This window comes from Acomys russatus, chromosome 14 (genome assembly GCF_903995435.1).
Source record: "Acomys russatus chromosome 14, mAcoRus1.1, whole genome shotgun sequence".
Classification (NCBI taxonomy): domain Eukaryota; kingdom Metazoa; phylum Chordata; class Mammalia; order Rodentia; family Muridae; genus Acomys; species Acomys russatus.
Window position 1 is genome coordinate 61,992,816 of NC_067150.1, and position 16,001 is coordinate 62,008,816.

General features: G+C 49.4%; 2 protein-coding genes across 3 annotated transcripts in view; both read right to left on the reverse strand.

Moving 5' to 3' along the window:
- Positions 1 to 247: 247 nt before the first annotated feature.
- The window catches only part of Lipc (lipase C, hepatic type), a 128,891-nt gene continuing 113,137 nt past the window's right edge, over positions 248 to 16,001 (reverse strand). For both annotated transcript variants that reach the window (XM_051156756.1, XM_051156757.1), the window contains 3 exons: positions 6,717 to 6,834; positions 5,064 to 5,282; positions 248 to 484 (listed from right to left, as the gene is read on the reverse strand). In XM_051156756.1, the coding sequence (XP_051012713.1) occupies positions 373 to 484; positions 5,064 to 5,282; positions 6,717 to 6,834 (449 nt within the window). In that variant the 3' untranslated portion in view covers positions 248 to 372. The remainder of the gene's footprint in view (positions 485 to 5,063; positions 5,283 to 6,716; positions 6,835 to 16,001) is intronic.
- The window catches only part of Myzap (myocardial zonula adherens protein), a 725,358-nt gene continuing 716,376 nt past the window's right edge, over positions 7,020 to 16,001 (reverse strand). The window contains exon 14 of the mRNA XM_051156759.1: positions 7,020 to 7,031. The gene's annotated coding sequence lies outside the window, so the exon portion shown is untranslated. The remainder of the gene's footprint in view (positions 7,032 to 16,001) is intronic.

Consider the following 16,001-nt stretch of genomic DNA (forward strand, 5'->3'; position numbering starts at 1 on the left):
TTTAAGCTCAGTTTTAAGACAGTTTTTTTTACATTTGGTGTTGTGAGTGCACACGTGTGTGTGTGTGTGTGTGTGTGTGTGTGTGTCCAAGCACATGAGGTCAGAGGACAACTTGTTAGAGTCGGTTCCTTTTTTCTACTGTGTGGGTCCCAGGAACAGAAGAGGTGGAAACAGCTTTCTTTACCTGCTGAGCCATCTCATGCAATAGAGTGTGACAGCTTAATTTATAACAGCAAAACACACACCCTCCTTTACATATAATCTTTATTTAAATTTATGCTTGGTTATTTGTGTAATTTTGGCTTCCAAATAAGGCAACCATTACAGATAAAGAAATAGGTTTCTTTGGTTTTTTGCATGGGCCTCTTTGACTCATTTGCTCTTCCGCCTCAGTCTTTGAGAGTTCACTTCACATTTCACAAAGACTTTCTCCTGGGTGGGGTGAAGTAGTAGGTCATCCTCGTTTTCAGGGCAAAATGTCATTCTGAATAGAAACAAACAAGCAAGCACCGTGTGTTGATGGGGCTTATTCAAGTGTTTCATCTTTTATCAAATACTAGTCCAGTTGTGCAATGCATATGAAATGATATTTTTTTTTACGTTGGATTCTTAAGTTTGAATATATTTTTATAACTTCACAGAAAAATGAAGCTCAAGTCAGTGGAAGCAGCAGAGGGCTGCACTGAAGCCCCGCGGGCCTGGCTCCCCGTGGCAGTGCCTCTCCTCCAGGACAGACATCCACAGCTCCTCAACTTCCTGCCAGGATCAGTTCCTGGGGTACAGCCCTGCTAATTCAGCACTGCAGCCCCGCCTTGCTACCTACTGATGCTGGCACTGACCCCATAAGGTGCTTCTTTAGGAAACCAAGCATCTGATTGCTTTGATCATTATTTTGGCCTGAGTGCTGTTTTATGCTAACTCCAAATCGATCTAATCTTATCGATCTATCCATCCACTTATCTATCTAGCTAATCTATTGTTTCAGAGACTCCCAGTTTTTTAAATGTTTTTTTTTTTTTTTATTGTACCTAAGGTAGAACCTTTACTCAATCAGTCAAGACTTTTTAAGTCAAGAAAATGGTGTAATTTAAGATTTTTTTTTCCTAGACCAGGATATCATTCAGCTCAGGCTGCCCGCACACCTACTATGTGCCAAGGATGACCGTGAACTGCTGATTCTCCTGTGGCCTCCTCCCAATTCCGGGGATCGCAGGCATGGGCCGTCATGCCAGTTGCCTTTGTGCTGGGGATGGAACTTAGTGCTTCATGCATGCAAGGCAAGCACTTTGCCCACTGAGCCACATCCCCAGTTCCGCTTGGCTTGTTTTGTTTGTTTTTGTTTTTGTTGTTTGTGAGGATGCCATCTCTCTATAGTTCTGCCAACCAACTCTGCTTACTCGTATTTTCCTGTTCTTTATCTTCGCCTCACTACAAACCTTGCTGTGCTGGTTGGTTTTTTACTTGACACAAACCTAGACCTGCCTGAGAATGAGGGATTCTTAATAGAGAAATGACTCTGTGAGCTTGGTGTATAGGCAAGCCTGTGGGGTGGATTTTCTGTACTGATGGCTGACATGCGAGGGCACCACTCCCTTGGGATAGAAGCACCCTTGGGCCGTTGACTGGGTGGCACAGGGAGCAGGGTGAGCAAGCCATGGGGAGGAAGCCAGTAAGCGGCACTCTGTTGTGGCTTCCGCCTCAGTTCCTGTCTCCGGGTTTCTGCCTTGAGTTCCTGCCCTGACTTCCCTAAGTGATGAACTGTCTGTTACCTGGAAGTGTAAGATGCAACACACCCTGTCCTCCACCGGAAGTTTCTGGTTATGGTCTTTGTCACAGTAGTAGAGCCCTAACTGAGACCCCTTCCTCTGCAGGCACAGGGTGAGGAGCCACTTAACCTTTTTTCTTCTATCCCTTACATTTAGTGGAGTGGTTGAGAGTGTAGGGTTTTTGTGTTTGTATCTTGGCTCTGGACTTTGGTTTGCCAAAGGTAGTAAACATTGGTCCTATGAGACAGGCTATATGGTCTCTATTTGTTACTACAGACCCCAGTCTTTAAATGGTAGAGTTATTTATTATCTGAGGCTACAGCTGGTGACCTATGACATAGGACTGACCAACACAGATTTCTGAGCACCTCTGTGAGCCATGATGTTTAGCTCATTGCCTGTCTCCTGGGAATGCCTATGGTCCCCTCAAAGCCTGCTGCAGGCCAGTCCAGGTACCTATGACCTGAGCCCCCTGTCTGTAGTTGTCCTGGACTATGGAACTCTGGGATCGTGGTATTCAAAGTCCACAGACCGCGGCAGTAGCACCTGGGATCCTGTTATAAGTGAGGACTCTGACATCCCACCCAGGCCTGCTGAGGCAGGACTTGCCTTGTGACAAATCTGTAGGTTCATTAAAGTTGGAGAAACCTTTGGGTGGAGCATGCAGTTAGCAAAATTAGTTTATCTTGCTTTCCTAATGATGATGTCCTAGAGTCTATGCTGAAAGCCACAAGCTCAGGAGTTTGGTGGTGCCCCCCTCCCCCTGGTGCCCTCCTCCCCCTGGTGCCCCCTCCCCCCGGTGCCCCCTTTCCCCCGGTGCCCCCTTTCCCGTGGTGCCCCCTCCCCCTAGTGCCTCCCTTCCCCCGGTGCCCCCACCCCCCAGTGCTCCCCACCCCCTGGTGCTCCCCGCCCCCTGGTGCCCCCTGCCCCCTGGCACCCCCTCCTCCCAGTGCCCCCTCCCCTTGGTGCCCCTCCCCCTGGTGCCCCTCCCCCAGGTGCCCCTCCCCCCCAGTGGCATGTGGTACTGTGTAGACATATAGGAGTATTTACAACCTAGAAAACTGCAGAGACTGTAGCTCCTGGTTCCTACCCTCCTTTTGTTCCTTCATGTGTGTGCAGTTTGTTCATGTGTGTGCGGTTAGTTCATGTGTGCGCACATGTGGAGGTCAGAGCATAACCTCGGCGTTGTTCTTCAGGCTTTGTCTACCTTGTTCTCTTCAGGAAGAGTCTCTCATTGGTCTTGAACTTAGCCAAGTAGGCCAGGCTGACTGACCAGGGAGCCCCAGGCAGCCTGTTTCCACCGCTATGGCACTGTACTCTCAATTACAAGTTCATGCCACTACGCCCAACTTTTCTTATGTGGGTCCTTGTGCTTGTAAGACAAGCACACCATTGACAAGTTATCTCACAAGCTCCCACCACCCTTTTAAGCATGGGCATCCTACAACTCAGAGGAAGGAGCTGATGGAACCGTATATTAATACTCAGCATTGCAATTCTGCTAAATTGGGCTAGAAAAAGAAGTCAGATTAATGGAGCCAAGACTAGTAGAGGAAAGCACCACTTAAAATAGCATACCAACAAGGAAGGGACAACGATTCTGGCCCAAGCAAGGCAGATCCAGGCTTTAGACACTCACTAGCTATGGAGCTCCTGTGAGCCCCAGGCTCCTGATTCACACATCTGGGCTACGCATCAGGTCATGTGAGAGTAACATTACGATCACTCTGTCCCATGCTTTCTGTAGTTTAGGAGCTCACCAAACCTTTTCTTTTTTCTCTTTCCTTCTTCATTATGAGATGTGCATCCATGTGGACAGCAGCGAGGTGTTTTATGCCCCCTTGCAGAGGGCAGGGCACACAGCCTGCCGCAGTGAACCGCTTTGAGCAGTTGTTTTTAGCAAGAGAATGTTGAGAGCGGCAGTGCTCAGAAGGGCTGTGGACCTAAAGGGCCCTCGAAGCCGCCTTACAAGAATAGCTAAGGATGTGAGGAGGAGAAGCAGTTTGATTTCCTCAGAGTGATCATGTGGAGGTCATTTGACAGCTGTGGAGGATCCTTTCAACAACTGCCACCATCTTGCATTCCGGGGCAGGGGTGGGGTGGCGGGGGGGGGGGGGGGGAGATAAAAATCTCAGAGTGCAGTTGCATAAGTGACTGAGGCATAAGTCTGCCATGGGCCAGCTCCAGGCAGTCAAAACTGAGGCTGAGGGAGGCATGGGCTCCAGAGGTGTTTGCCATCTCTGCTAAGCCAAAAAAAGAGCTGGCTTTCCCGTAAGGATGAGGGAGACAAGAGATGAATTTCTTGAATGCAGAGCTAAGAAAGGGCCTTTAGACACAACAGGAGTTTCCTTCCCTAGAGAATACAATGCTATAGGAAACCCTGGTTGCCATGGCAAAGTGTGTTGAGCATCCCTCTGCTCTAAATCTGTAAGCACCAATGGATCGTATTTCCTTTTCTTCTTTTCCTACTCCTGTCCCAACCCTTTCCTGTCCCTGGGAACTTTGAGGCCAGGAGAGATGACACAAAATGTGTCACTTCTTAGGGGGTCACATTGTTCTTATCATGTTTCATCTAGGGGTTCTCCTAGGTCTCTTCCAAGACACTGGGTCAGAAACTCTGCATGTGAATCCAAGAACTCTGCATATTGAATGAGTTTCCAGTGACTCTTTGGCACCTAAGACAGAGGGGGGAAGGAGGGAGGGAGGGAGGGAGGGAGGGACACACACAGAATGACAGAGACAGGGAAACAATGAAACAGATAGAAACAGAAAAAGAGAAGCAGACACAATTACACACAGAAGCAGACACACACACAGATAGACTGGGAGACTCAGAGTGGCAGAGACAAAGAGAAAAGGGGAAACAGAGAAACAGATAAATACACACAGAGAAGAAGACAGAGAGAAAGAGAGAGAGAGAGGGAAGCAGAGAGGGGGGAAAGAGATTTTGGGGGTTGCAGTCTCTCAGGCCTTTCTCTGGCTCAACAAAGCAGAATGTACAGCTCTTAACGGTCCTTCCCCCAGTGTCCTGTCTGCACCCTGGGCTTTGTGAAACCTCAGGCTCCAGAGGAAGTAGCTGGTGACAGGCACGGGTGGGAAGAAGCTGGCCACACCATCAGAAGACTTTAGTGTCCATCCTGTCTTCTACCTTGGGCCAGGTGAACCAGGGAAGGCCCCGTGTCTTCCCTGTGCCCCATCACTAGAGCACCATGGTACCCACTTTCTTGACTGGAGGGAGGCTGAGTTGGGAAGGCACTTGGAACCTGTAGGCACAGAGTGAGGAGATGTTACTGTCACCTTTGCTGCGTCTCTCCAGCCTTGACCCAGATGGTCTTCAGAACGAGGCCTGCGTGGTGAGGTTCCGTGCCCCATGACATGATGGTCTGGACTGTGTTCCACACGTTGGCCCACACCGCACTATTTTCCCACTTGAACTTGATCACTACCAACTCGCCAATGTCCTTGTCCAGCGTGATAAGGAAGGAATAGGTTTTATTGCTGGTAATTCCTTCACCCCTTGAAAATAACAAAGGAGGCCAGTTAGCTGAGTTGAGCACCCACGTGACACTGAGGCACACTCAGGATACCTAAGTGACTTTGAAGTATTTTTGTTGCATTTCCAAAATTAAATTCAATAGACAATATTGGCAATAGGTGTGACAGGATTGAAAAGGGCTTTCCCAATAATAACATCAGGAAGCCATACTACTTTCTGCATTATCACAGCCAAAAGGAGCTGAGATATTTTGCTATCACAAATAGAGTTAATACCTTCTAACTTGGTGAGGTTTGGGCGACGGGTCTGGACAGTCTCTGTGGGTTATTCACACAGACACCCCATACCACACTTTTTTCCCCCCTCAGGAAAACCAGCTCCGTGCCCTTCCTATGATCCAGAACAATCTCTTGGGAGAAGTTGTTGACAAAACAGCAGTAACACTACGTGTAAGTAAGGCAAACTGGATGGGGTATCCCCTGGTGCAGCTCACCTGAGATGCTTCTGCCAAAGGGGGTAAAGAGGCGTGGGTATCTACGAGTGTCCACCCTAAGGGTAAGTTCGGCAGCCCCCACTCCAACCCGCAGCAGAGCACTTGGAGGGTAAGTATCAAGCTGGGAGCAATCTTTAGGAAGCCAAGAGCTGTCCCTGAAAGGAAGGCTCACCCATCACTTCCTGAGCAAGGCTGCGGGGAGGGCTGAGATGCCAGAAAACGTTGTGGTCTTTCTCTGACTGGGAAAGCTAGGCAGTCTCTGAGTGAGGCACTGTGGGGCTGCTGCTGGTGTGTGCAGGTGTATCATGGGGGCAAGGTGGGATTGGGATGGCACTCCTGGCTGACTGAGCTTGCACACCTGGGTCAGAGGGGAATCGTTTCAATTTTGTTCCTGGGTGTGTTTTCCTGAACTCAGTGGAAAGGTATTCAGGAGTCTCTGTGAGCATACTCTTCCCCACCCTCACACCTCCTCCCCACCCAGGTCTTGTCTGCATTGCACACCTGAGTGGAGCCAGTTCTGGCTTTTCTCTGCTCACAGAGTAATAGCCCCGTTCACAAACGGTGTTCGTGGTTCTCTCCCTGAGCTGGGTAAGCCTGAGATGCGATGTGAAAGGCAGGATTGTGTTAAGTGTACCATTGACTGGCGTGTTTGGAGCAACCACAGTGGGAAGTGCCCTTTGAAAAGTGGAGTCTGGGGCTGGAGAGATGGCTCAGCGGTTAAGAGCACCGGCTGCTCTTCCAAAGGACCGGTGTTCAATTCTCAGCACCCACATGGCAGCTCACAGCTCTCTGTAACTCCAGGATCTGACACCGTCACACAGACGTACATGCAGGCAAAACACCAATGCACATACAATAAAAATAAATACATTTTTTAAAAAAAGAGAAAAGTGGAGTCTGCCTGGAGCCTGTGAGAGGAGCTGACATGCCCTCGCCACAGATGGGCCGCACTGGTACATACACTGTGATGGGAATCCTCTTCATTTCTCCTTTTGTTCCCAGCAGAGACATGGTAAACGTGGGCTCCACCGGCTTCTCGATTTGATTGATGAGCTGGATCTTGAACTGGTAATGATAAACTAGCAGTGGAGGAGGGAAGCCGGGGGCAAAGATGCGGAGGAGAAAAAAAATTGAATTAGGACTATTTTTGGCTGTGTAGCTGAGAATGACCTTGAACCTGTGACCCTTCGGCTTCGCCTCCCAGAGTGCTAGGATCAAAGGCGTGCTCCACCACACCTGCCTTATTTGGTGCTGGGGATTGAAGCCAGGGCTTTCCGCATGCCAGGCCAGCTCTCCACCAACCACGCACAAGTTTTAAATGAAGCAGGATCTTGTTCTGTAACCGAGGCAGGACCAGACTCATGATCTTCCTGCCTCACTCTCCATAGTATACTTCCTTGCCCAACTATTTATATAGGAATTACAAATTTAAACTCTTATACTTTTTTTTTTAATTATTATTTAAAAGTGCAGAGGAAAAATTTAGCTGGTTAGGTAACAAAATGTTAATTTTTTTCTTGCTCTGAGCAGTGGGACTGTGGATGCTACTGGTTTTCTTCTTTCTCCTCTGTATACCCTGAATGTGACACAGGGCTCATACTGTATTTACAATAGTAATGACAGCAGCTGGGGACATATCTCTGTGAGAGGCTTAACACATGAGAGGGCTTGGGTTTTATCCATAGCCCCACAAAACCAAAAGAAATATGCATTGTCTATCTGGGGACTAGGGAGATGGCCCAGTCAGTATAGCTCTTGCCTCACAGGTGTTAGCACCCGAGTTCAGTCTCCTCAGGAGAAGCCAGGTGTGGGAGCTGCTTACATTCCCAGCTGCTGTGAGATTGGAGGCAGATACACAAGGATCCGAGGAGCTCACTAGCCAGCCGGTCCAGGACAATGAGAGACCGTGTCCCAAAAAGGTGGAAGGCCCCATGAGGGCCAACATCCTAGTCCTCTGATCTCACAGCATGTACACACGTACACACACACACAAACAGTGGTACATTGGGGTACAGAACTGGGCTGTCATTCTGACTGGCTTCTAGGTTGTGCATCTGTTGGAGTCTTCCATACACTGGACCATGGTCCCCTTTAGCAAATCAAAGGAGATGAACATTTTAGGGACGGGACAAACTCTAGAAAGGGCTCGTGGTCTCCGCATGCCCATCCTCTAGGCAGTTCTAGCATCTGCAGGCCCACTTTCCCATGGGAACAGGGAGACTCTGGCTCCAGATCTCTGGCGCTTCAGGCTGTTTGTCTTCCCAGCCATTCGGTGTGCTCGTTTGCAGGGTTCTGGAAGGAAGCCTTTTCTCTTGTCTACCTCAACATAGTCAGACCCTGTACCTACCAGTGCTCAGATCCTTGGGCTGGGTATCCTGACAACATCACAAAAGGCTATGGGTGAAAAATAAGACAAGGGCTACTGGCCCAAGACCGATTCCTAACCGCCTGGGTGACAGCCATGGGAGGAAGGACCCTGGCTTCTCATCCTAGAAGCTTCTGGGGAGGTCTTACACTATTTTGTGGTTGCCACGGAAACCCTGTAATGGGTGGGCGGTGCTATAAATTGAACCAAGGCAGAAAGGAAAGATCTACCTAGGACACAGGCTGCAGGCACTGGGGTAGGAGAGGGTGGGGTGGCGTGTGGTGGGGACAGGGGCAGGCCCCTTGTGCTGCTCCAAGCAGAAGGTGGGTGTACTCTTAATTGCTCACAGAATCCCTAGAACTATGGGTTTTCAATTCAGCCTTCCGTTATAGGGGGTGCTTGGGGTTGGCTGCAAGTTCAGCCCCATGGTATTGGCGATGAGTGAATAGAACTGTGGATGTTTCTCCAGGTGCCATGCAGATATCATCTCATTTAGTCCTCACAACAATTGAGTCTCTTGTCATTTCATTTTACAGACGAATGTGTGCTGCACAGGTTCGTTCGGCAACTTTCCGAGAATCACACAGCGAGGGGCCAGCAGCACAGAGATATAAGCCCAGCTAGCCTAGCTGCAACAACTGACCCCAGGACCAGCAGCCCCCCAGTAGCTCCCGTATATCCCAGGGGCTGACCCCAGGACCAGCAGCCCTCCCAATAGCTCCCGTATATCCCAGGGGCTGACCCCAGGACCAGCAGCCCCCCACCAATAGCTCCCGTATATCCCGGGGGCTGACCCCAGGACCAGCAGCCCCCCCAATAGCTCCCGTATATCCCGAGGGCTGACCCCAGGACCAGCAGCCCCCCCAATAGCTCCCGTATATCCCGAGGGCTGACCCCAGGACCAGCAGTCCACCCAATAGCTCCCGTATATCCCGGGGGCTGACAATTTTAAAAAGTCAAAATAATTATTTAACTAATAATAAACCAGGGTTGGGTGTAGTGGTGTATTCCTTTCATTCCAGCACTATGGAGGCAGAGGCAGGAGGATCTCTATGAGCGTGAGGCTGGCCTGGTCTACATAGCAAGCTCCAGGACAGCCAGGGCCACACGGAGGGACCTTTTCTCAAAAATCCAGTACATAAATAAATTAATTAAATAAAATAAAAAGAAACTAGGAACACCTTAAGCAGTCAATTCCAGTAAAATGATGACTTGTTTCTGAGATGGGACTTTGTTATATCAGCCACACTAGTCTTGGACCCCCGAGCTGAGGCGATCCTCCTGCCTCAGCATCCTGAGTAGCTGGGGAGGCAGGTGCGGGTTGCTGTGCCATTAACTACAGTCTTGGTAACTGCCGTGCCATGCTTTGCTGAGTCACAGAGGCCGAGCTGCTTATGCAATGGCCTTAATTCCCTTCACATGGTTTCTACAGAGCTGGCTTTACCTTCCTTGCGATGTTATCTTCTGAAGAAAGAGACAGGCTTCTAAGAAGTAAGTGCATTTCTCACCTTCTAGTGACCAATGACCAAAATTGCACACTTGGCTCTGAGACCATGAGCCCAACCATGTGATTCACTCTGAGAAGCCATTAAAAGTCATTTTTCCCCCAGAGCCAGAGAAATGGCTGGAGAGATGGCTCAGTAGTTAAGAGCATGTGCTGCTCTTGTGGGGGGGGGGGGGAATGAGGGGGGGGGGGGTGGGAATGAGGGGGGTGGGGGGTGGGGGGGGTAAATTTGAATCTTAGCACTGGCAACTGCCTGTAACTGCAGGAATCCTCTTCTGACCTCCATGGGTACCTGAGCTCACATGTGCATACGCACGCGCGCGCGCGCACACACACACACACACACACACACACACACACACACACACACACACACACCTAAAAATAAAATAAATATTTTAAAAGATACTTTCCCAAACAATTTCACCTGATGGAAGAAACGAAAAGAAAGAAAGGCAGAAGTTAGAACCACAGTGCATGATCGTCTATGGTGTATAAGAGCTGACGCTGTTTGGCAGAGTACATAGGAGTCCATATATTCCCCGGAAATCACAGGAGTCAGAACTTGTCCCCACGGGAGAGAGTGGAGAGGCAGAGTTGATGCTTTGCTCTAAGATTCACACCTCCTACAATAGTGCTTTAATTACACTCTTAGTGGGAAAGGAAACTTTACAAAATGTTTCAAAAGCGAAGAAGAGAGCAAGAAGTTACAGAGCCCTGGCCTGGGGGGAGAGCTGGCACTGAGACGGGCCACCCTCTGCCATGTGTGATGGGCTTCAGTGTGCTCAGCCTTAGGGGAGGGAGTCTTGTCTGTGTGGACTCGAGACAGGAGGTCAGAGCTCTTTGTTAACTGCAAGGGGGAACAATCAAGCTACACTCTGATGTACTTAGGGGTTCAGCCACCTACCCCCTTGTGTTTCAGTTCTCTTTCAGTTTTGGTTTTCTGAGGTCTCTTGTAGCCCAGGCTGGCTTGAACCTGCTTTGTATCAGAGGCTGGCCTTGAACTGCTAATCTGTTTGCCTCTGCCTCCCACGTGCCGCGGTTACAGGTGTGTACCAACGCCTCAAGTTTATGCAGCACAGGGGGATTGAACCCGGGGTTCCATGCATGCCAGGCAAGCTCCCTGTCCACTGAGCCACATCCTCCACCCTCGGTTTTGGCTCTCTTAGTGAAATTAAATAATGGCAACGTGCTGGCTCTTCTTTCGCTGTGGGTACCCCTGGGGTCCCGCGCACCCTCTGCCCTTCTCTGCCTAGCTCTGGACCTGGAATGTGACGCCTGTGGTATCTGCATGTTTTTTGTTGTTTGGTTTTTTTGTTTTTGTTTTTTGTTGTTGTTGTTTTTTTTTTGTTTTTTTGTTTTTTTTGGTTTTTCGAGACAGGGTTTCTCTGTGTAGCCTTGGCCATCCTGGACTCACTTTGTAGACCAGGCTGGCCTCGAACTCACAGCGATCCGCCTGCCTCTGCCTCCCGAGTGCTGGGATTAAAAGCATGCGCCACCACGCCCGGCTCTCTGCATGTTTTTTGCCAGCTGGCTTCCGGGTGGTTTTGGGCGCTGAGGTGGTGCTGAGGGGAGGAGCCATAGACCTTCCTCTGCCCCTGTGTAGACTCGGCAACAGCTGCACCCCTGCACCCCTGCACCCCTGCACCCCTACACCCCTACAATGATGATCATCGCAATCAACCTCTCCTCCTATTTCTTTGGGGGTCCCCCCAGGCTTATTCTTTCCTCTGCCTCCCGCGACCCCATATCATGTTTGGGAGCTGACACTGTCCTTGCTGACTTCCTCTCCACCGCCCACCTCTGTGGGGCGTTCCCTTTGTCTTCTTCCGCAGAGCCGTGCCGGACAGTGGGGTCCTGCTTCTCAGGGGAGCCCTACGCCGGTGGATTCTGATGATGGTGATGAATTTCAGACATGGCACCAGACAGTGAAACATGGGACAGACCTCCAAGCCAGGAGTTCTGGTTGCAGAAGACTCTTCTCGTGTCTCCCAGTGTTTAGTGTTCTGCAAGCTGTGCGTGCCCTTGGAAATCAAAGTCAAACGCTTGACCGCAAAGTAGCCCAGGGTAAAGTACTTGTCCCACCTCGTGACATCCGTCCTGGGCTGACCCTTCAGCAGAGGCCCCCTTTCTGTCTCCTGAAGGTCCAGCCCTGACCTGGGATTAGAGTTTCTTTCATTTTTGAGACGGAGGTTTCTCTGTGTTAACAGCCCTGGCTGTCCTAGACTCACTTTGTAGACCAGGCCGGCCTCGAACTCACAGAGATCTACTTCCTGAGTGCTGGGATTAAAGACGTGCACCGCCATGCCCAGCTGGGAGAGAATTTCTTGTCCCTAAATTGGATATGTGCCTTTGTCTCTCTTTTTCCTAAGTGCACAGTGGGAGGACATGGAACTCCACATCCAGGAGGCCGCAGTGTTGGCATCTGGGATGATCATCAAGGCTCCTTGAGCTCACACAACCTATGGGGTGGGGGGCCAGGAGCTGCACGGCTGTCAAGAGTGGGCCTGCTCAGGAGGCAAGTATGCCAAGGTGGGACGTCAGGTGTGGCGGTGTACAGCTGCAACCCGAGGACTTGGAAGGCTGAGGCAAAAGCACCACCACAAGTTTGAGGCTAGCTTGGGCTACACAATCAAGTCCTGTCTTAAAAATCCAAAACTGTTAAATTAAAAGAATACAATGAAATGATAACAAATGAACCATTCCCTGGGGGAGCTTACAGCAGATCTGACTGAGGGGAGTGGGGGGCACCATCTTCTCCATGATAACGGGGCCACAGTGTTCAGAGAACATTCCTGCAGACCCCGTGTCTGCACTGGGACTCTGCATGCAGAATGCAGCCACCCATTTGGAGAAATCCCGAGGTAAAATGACTTCAACATGAAAACGCCTTTTAGGTGGGGATATGGCTCAGTAGGGAGAGGGCCCATCTCACGTGCACAGGACTCTGGGCTCAGCCCCTAGCCAATAACTAATTATTGGTTCTTATTTGAACGTGTGTGTGTGTGTGTGTGTGTGTGTGTGTGTGTGTGTGTGTGTGTAAACATTTTTCTTAGATGTTGATAGAATTACAAAGGTTAAGGGCAAAGCGTTACTGCTTTGCTTGCTTACCGTATGATGTGTTTAATTGGGTTCCTAATAAGATGATTTGGCCAAAAAAAAAAAAAATTACTCCGTGACTTCAAAGAGTCCAGATAAGCGTGTGTTCTGACAGGAGAAATGATTTCACGTCTCGTAGATAAAAGGCCCTGAAGGAATCTGCTGACCGGAATGAGGTGAGGTGACTCCCTCCCAGAGCAGAGACCTGAAGTGAGTCGGTGCCATGAAAAAGCCTGGGTTCTCATTCCTGCGGAATCGACCAGTCCCATTTGTTAAAACAAAGAAAAACCAAAATTTTTCTCCTCATGGCAACCATTATGAGCACAAGGTATAGAACCCATGAAAAGAAAGTGTTTTGTCTCCTGTCCCTTTTCCACGGTGAACTGTTACTGTCTCTGGAGGTCTCTTAAAACCCTCTCTGAAAACATCACAAATGGCTTTTGCTCCCTTGGGTGTGGGCTTTGCCTCACCGAGCTGTAGGAATGAACTCTCCGGCGCTTTTCTGATGTGCCAAGGACTTGATCCTATACTTCGGGGAAGCTGACGGTCACAGGACAAAGGATGGTGTGGTCCTGATGCTGAGGCAGGGCACAGCCCAGAGGGGTGGGAAGGGAAGGAAGGAGGGGCAAGGGACTTTGTAAGCACGTGTCCTGGGGTATGTGTTTATTCTAGCAGCCATGTCATGTAAGGAGCCTGGACACCTGCCTCTTCTGTGGGTAGCTTGTTAGGGTGCTATTGGCTGCCTAAGAAAGGAGATAGGGAAATATGTAAGAGTGCATGTATGTCTGTGTGTATGTGTATGCATTTGTGTGTGGTGCATCTGAGTATATGTGCATATGTGTTCGTGTCTCTTTGTGTCTGCATGTATGTATTCATATGCATATATGTACTTTGAATGCATGTAAGTAAATGTATGTATGCATGTACCGATATATATGTATATGGTATATTTGTGCATGTGCTTGCATATGCATGTGTATGAATCTCTGCATCTGTGTGCATGTATGTATTTGTGTGTGTGCATATTTGTGCATGTGCATACATGTGTCTTTATGTGGATATTTAGATGTATTCATGGTTATATTAATGTGTTTCTATATACAGATACATGTTTATTCATATATACATGTGTGTTTATAAATGTGTGTATGTATAGAGGTTTATGCGTGTATATTGTCTGTATATACATAAATGTGTATATGTGGGGTGGGTATGTATAGGCATATATGTATGTTTATGTGTGTATGGTTGTGAATGTGTATATGCATATGCATGTATGTGTTTGCGTGTGTGTGTGTGTGTGTGTGTGTGTGTGTGTGTGTGTGTGCATGTGGGATATTATGCTGGCGGCCCCCTCTTTTCAACTCCTTGTGCAGTGGGTCTTCATTGTATGGTGGTAACGCTAGCTCTCCTCTGGGAGGCAGAGCCCAGAGTTTGGTTCTCCTTGCTGCCAACACCCTGTGCCTTCTTTGGAACTCGTTCTTTGAGATGGAACACTCCTCACAGCACCTGAAAGCAACAGGCGCCTCTGCCTTCTATAGATGTGACTCCGAGTTGCCTTCTCCAGCTCCCTCTCTGCTGGGCTGACCGGGCAGGTGCGACCCAGCAAAAAGACCCATCGCCGGTGGCTAATACCCACACTTGCAGACACACGCCTTACTTTGTGGCTAAAAATCAACATTCCTTATGCTGATCTCAAGTTTCCCTGATTCTTCTGGAACTCTCCCCCTCTGGAATATAGTGGAACCTTCCAAAGAATTAGCTGAGAAAAGCCAAAGAAAGATGGATCTCTCAAGTGGCAGTTTGTCTGGTCCGGGAAGACTGGAGAGTCAGGGAGGAGGCCATGGCTGGAGTGAGTCAGGAGGGCGAGGTCACTCTGGGGCTGCGTCAGGCCGGCTGCAGCCGAATACAGCGCTTGCCACTCACAAATGGTGCATGGGCACCCTCTCTCCTCTCCAAGTGTTCATAGGAAATCTCAACGAAACACATCTCATACAGTGCAGCATTTTCTGTTTCTGTCTCCTCTGCCCCCCGCCCCCCCTTTTTTGTCACTATGATATTAGGCCCAGCATGATGCCAGGCAGAGTGCCTGCAGCTTCGTAAAGTGTCACTCTCCCTCTGCCCAGGTACTGTGAGAGGGTGACACTAACCCGGCACTAGCTAAGCAGGGCTTACTACAGATGCCCCCCCTATCCTTTAAGAAGAGCCTCCCAACTGCAAACGTTTCCTCCTGAGAGACTGAGGGCAGAAGAAGCTCATAATTTGCCTGGATCTGCCGGGTGGCCACTCCCCAGTTCTCTTCTGCCAAAGAGGCATTTAGCGGTGTTTACCGGAGTTCTGGCATAGAGGGTTGCAGAGAAATAGAATCTTTTGATGCTTTTGTCAAATATCTCGGGAGCCAGGGAGATGTGGGCCAAGCTAGGGACACTACAATCATGAGGTGACATTTATCTTGCCACACCAGGCCCTGACCAAAAATGTACAGCACTGTGATTACATGTCCTAGAAAAATATGGATCGTGGCTTCTCTGCATACCAAGGTTTGCCAAATGTGTTCTTTTTACGGTTCTACATGTAGTTTTCAAAATGCTGGTGGTGGCCAGGAGCCCACATCAGAGATGGCCACGGCCGTTGGATAAGGGGCAGTTGCGTGGCCTGCACTGACGGCCTTGTACCAGCACCATCAATGGGTTGTTTCTTCACTTCTGCACTGTCTGATTTAGCAGCCACGTATGTAGCTGAGCCCTTGAGTTGGGGCTGGTATAAGGACAAGTATCCTATTGGATTCTGGTTTTTTTGTTTTTGTTTTTTTCTGAAGTACTTAAATCAAGGTTCAGAGTGTGGCCGTGGAAGTAACGGGGCTTACCAACAAGCCCAATAACCTAGGTTCAATCCCTGAAACCACATGGTGGACAGAGAAAACTAACCTCTGCAAATTGTTCTCTGATGTCCATATGTGCACCGAGGCACATTCCCCCTCCCTCCTCATATGTTATATAATAAATAAAAGTAGTAAAAGAAAATATAAAAAGTGTTTAACTATCCACCTAGGCTTAGTGGATAGATACCTTTCCTGGACCATGATAGTATTGTGGACCAGGTCAGTTTCACACGGTGCTGTCTCCAGCTTCCCCAGGGCAACCTGATGCGGCCACAGACCCTGATCCCCATCAGGAGAGACCTTAGCTTGCACCCATGAGAGCCTTGCCCAGTGGCAGGAGTGCAGAGGAACTGGGAGGTTGGGGATGCAGGCCTCAGCTTTACCCCTGACTGGTTTC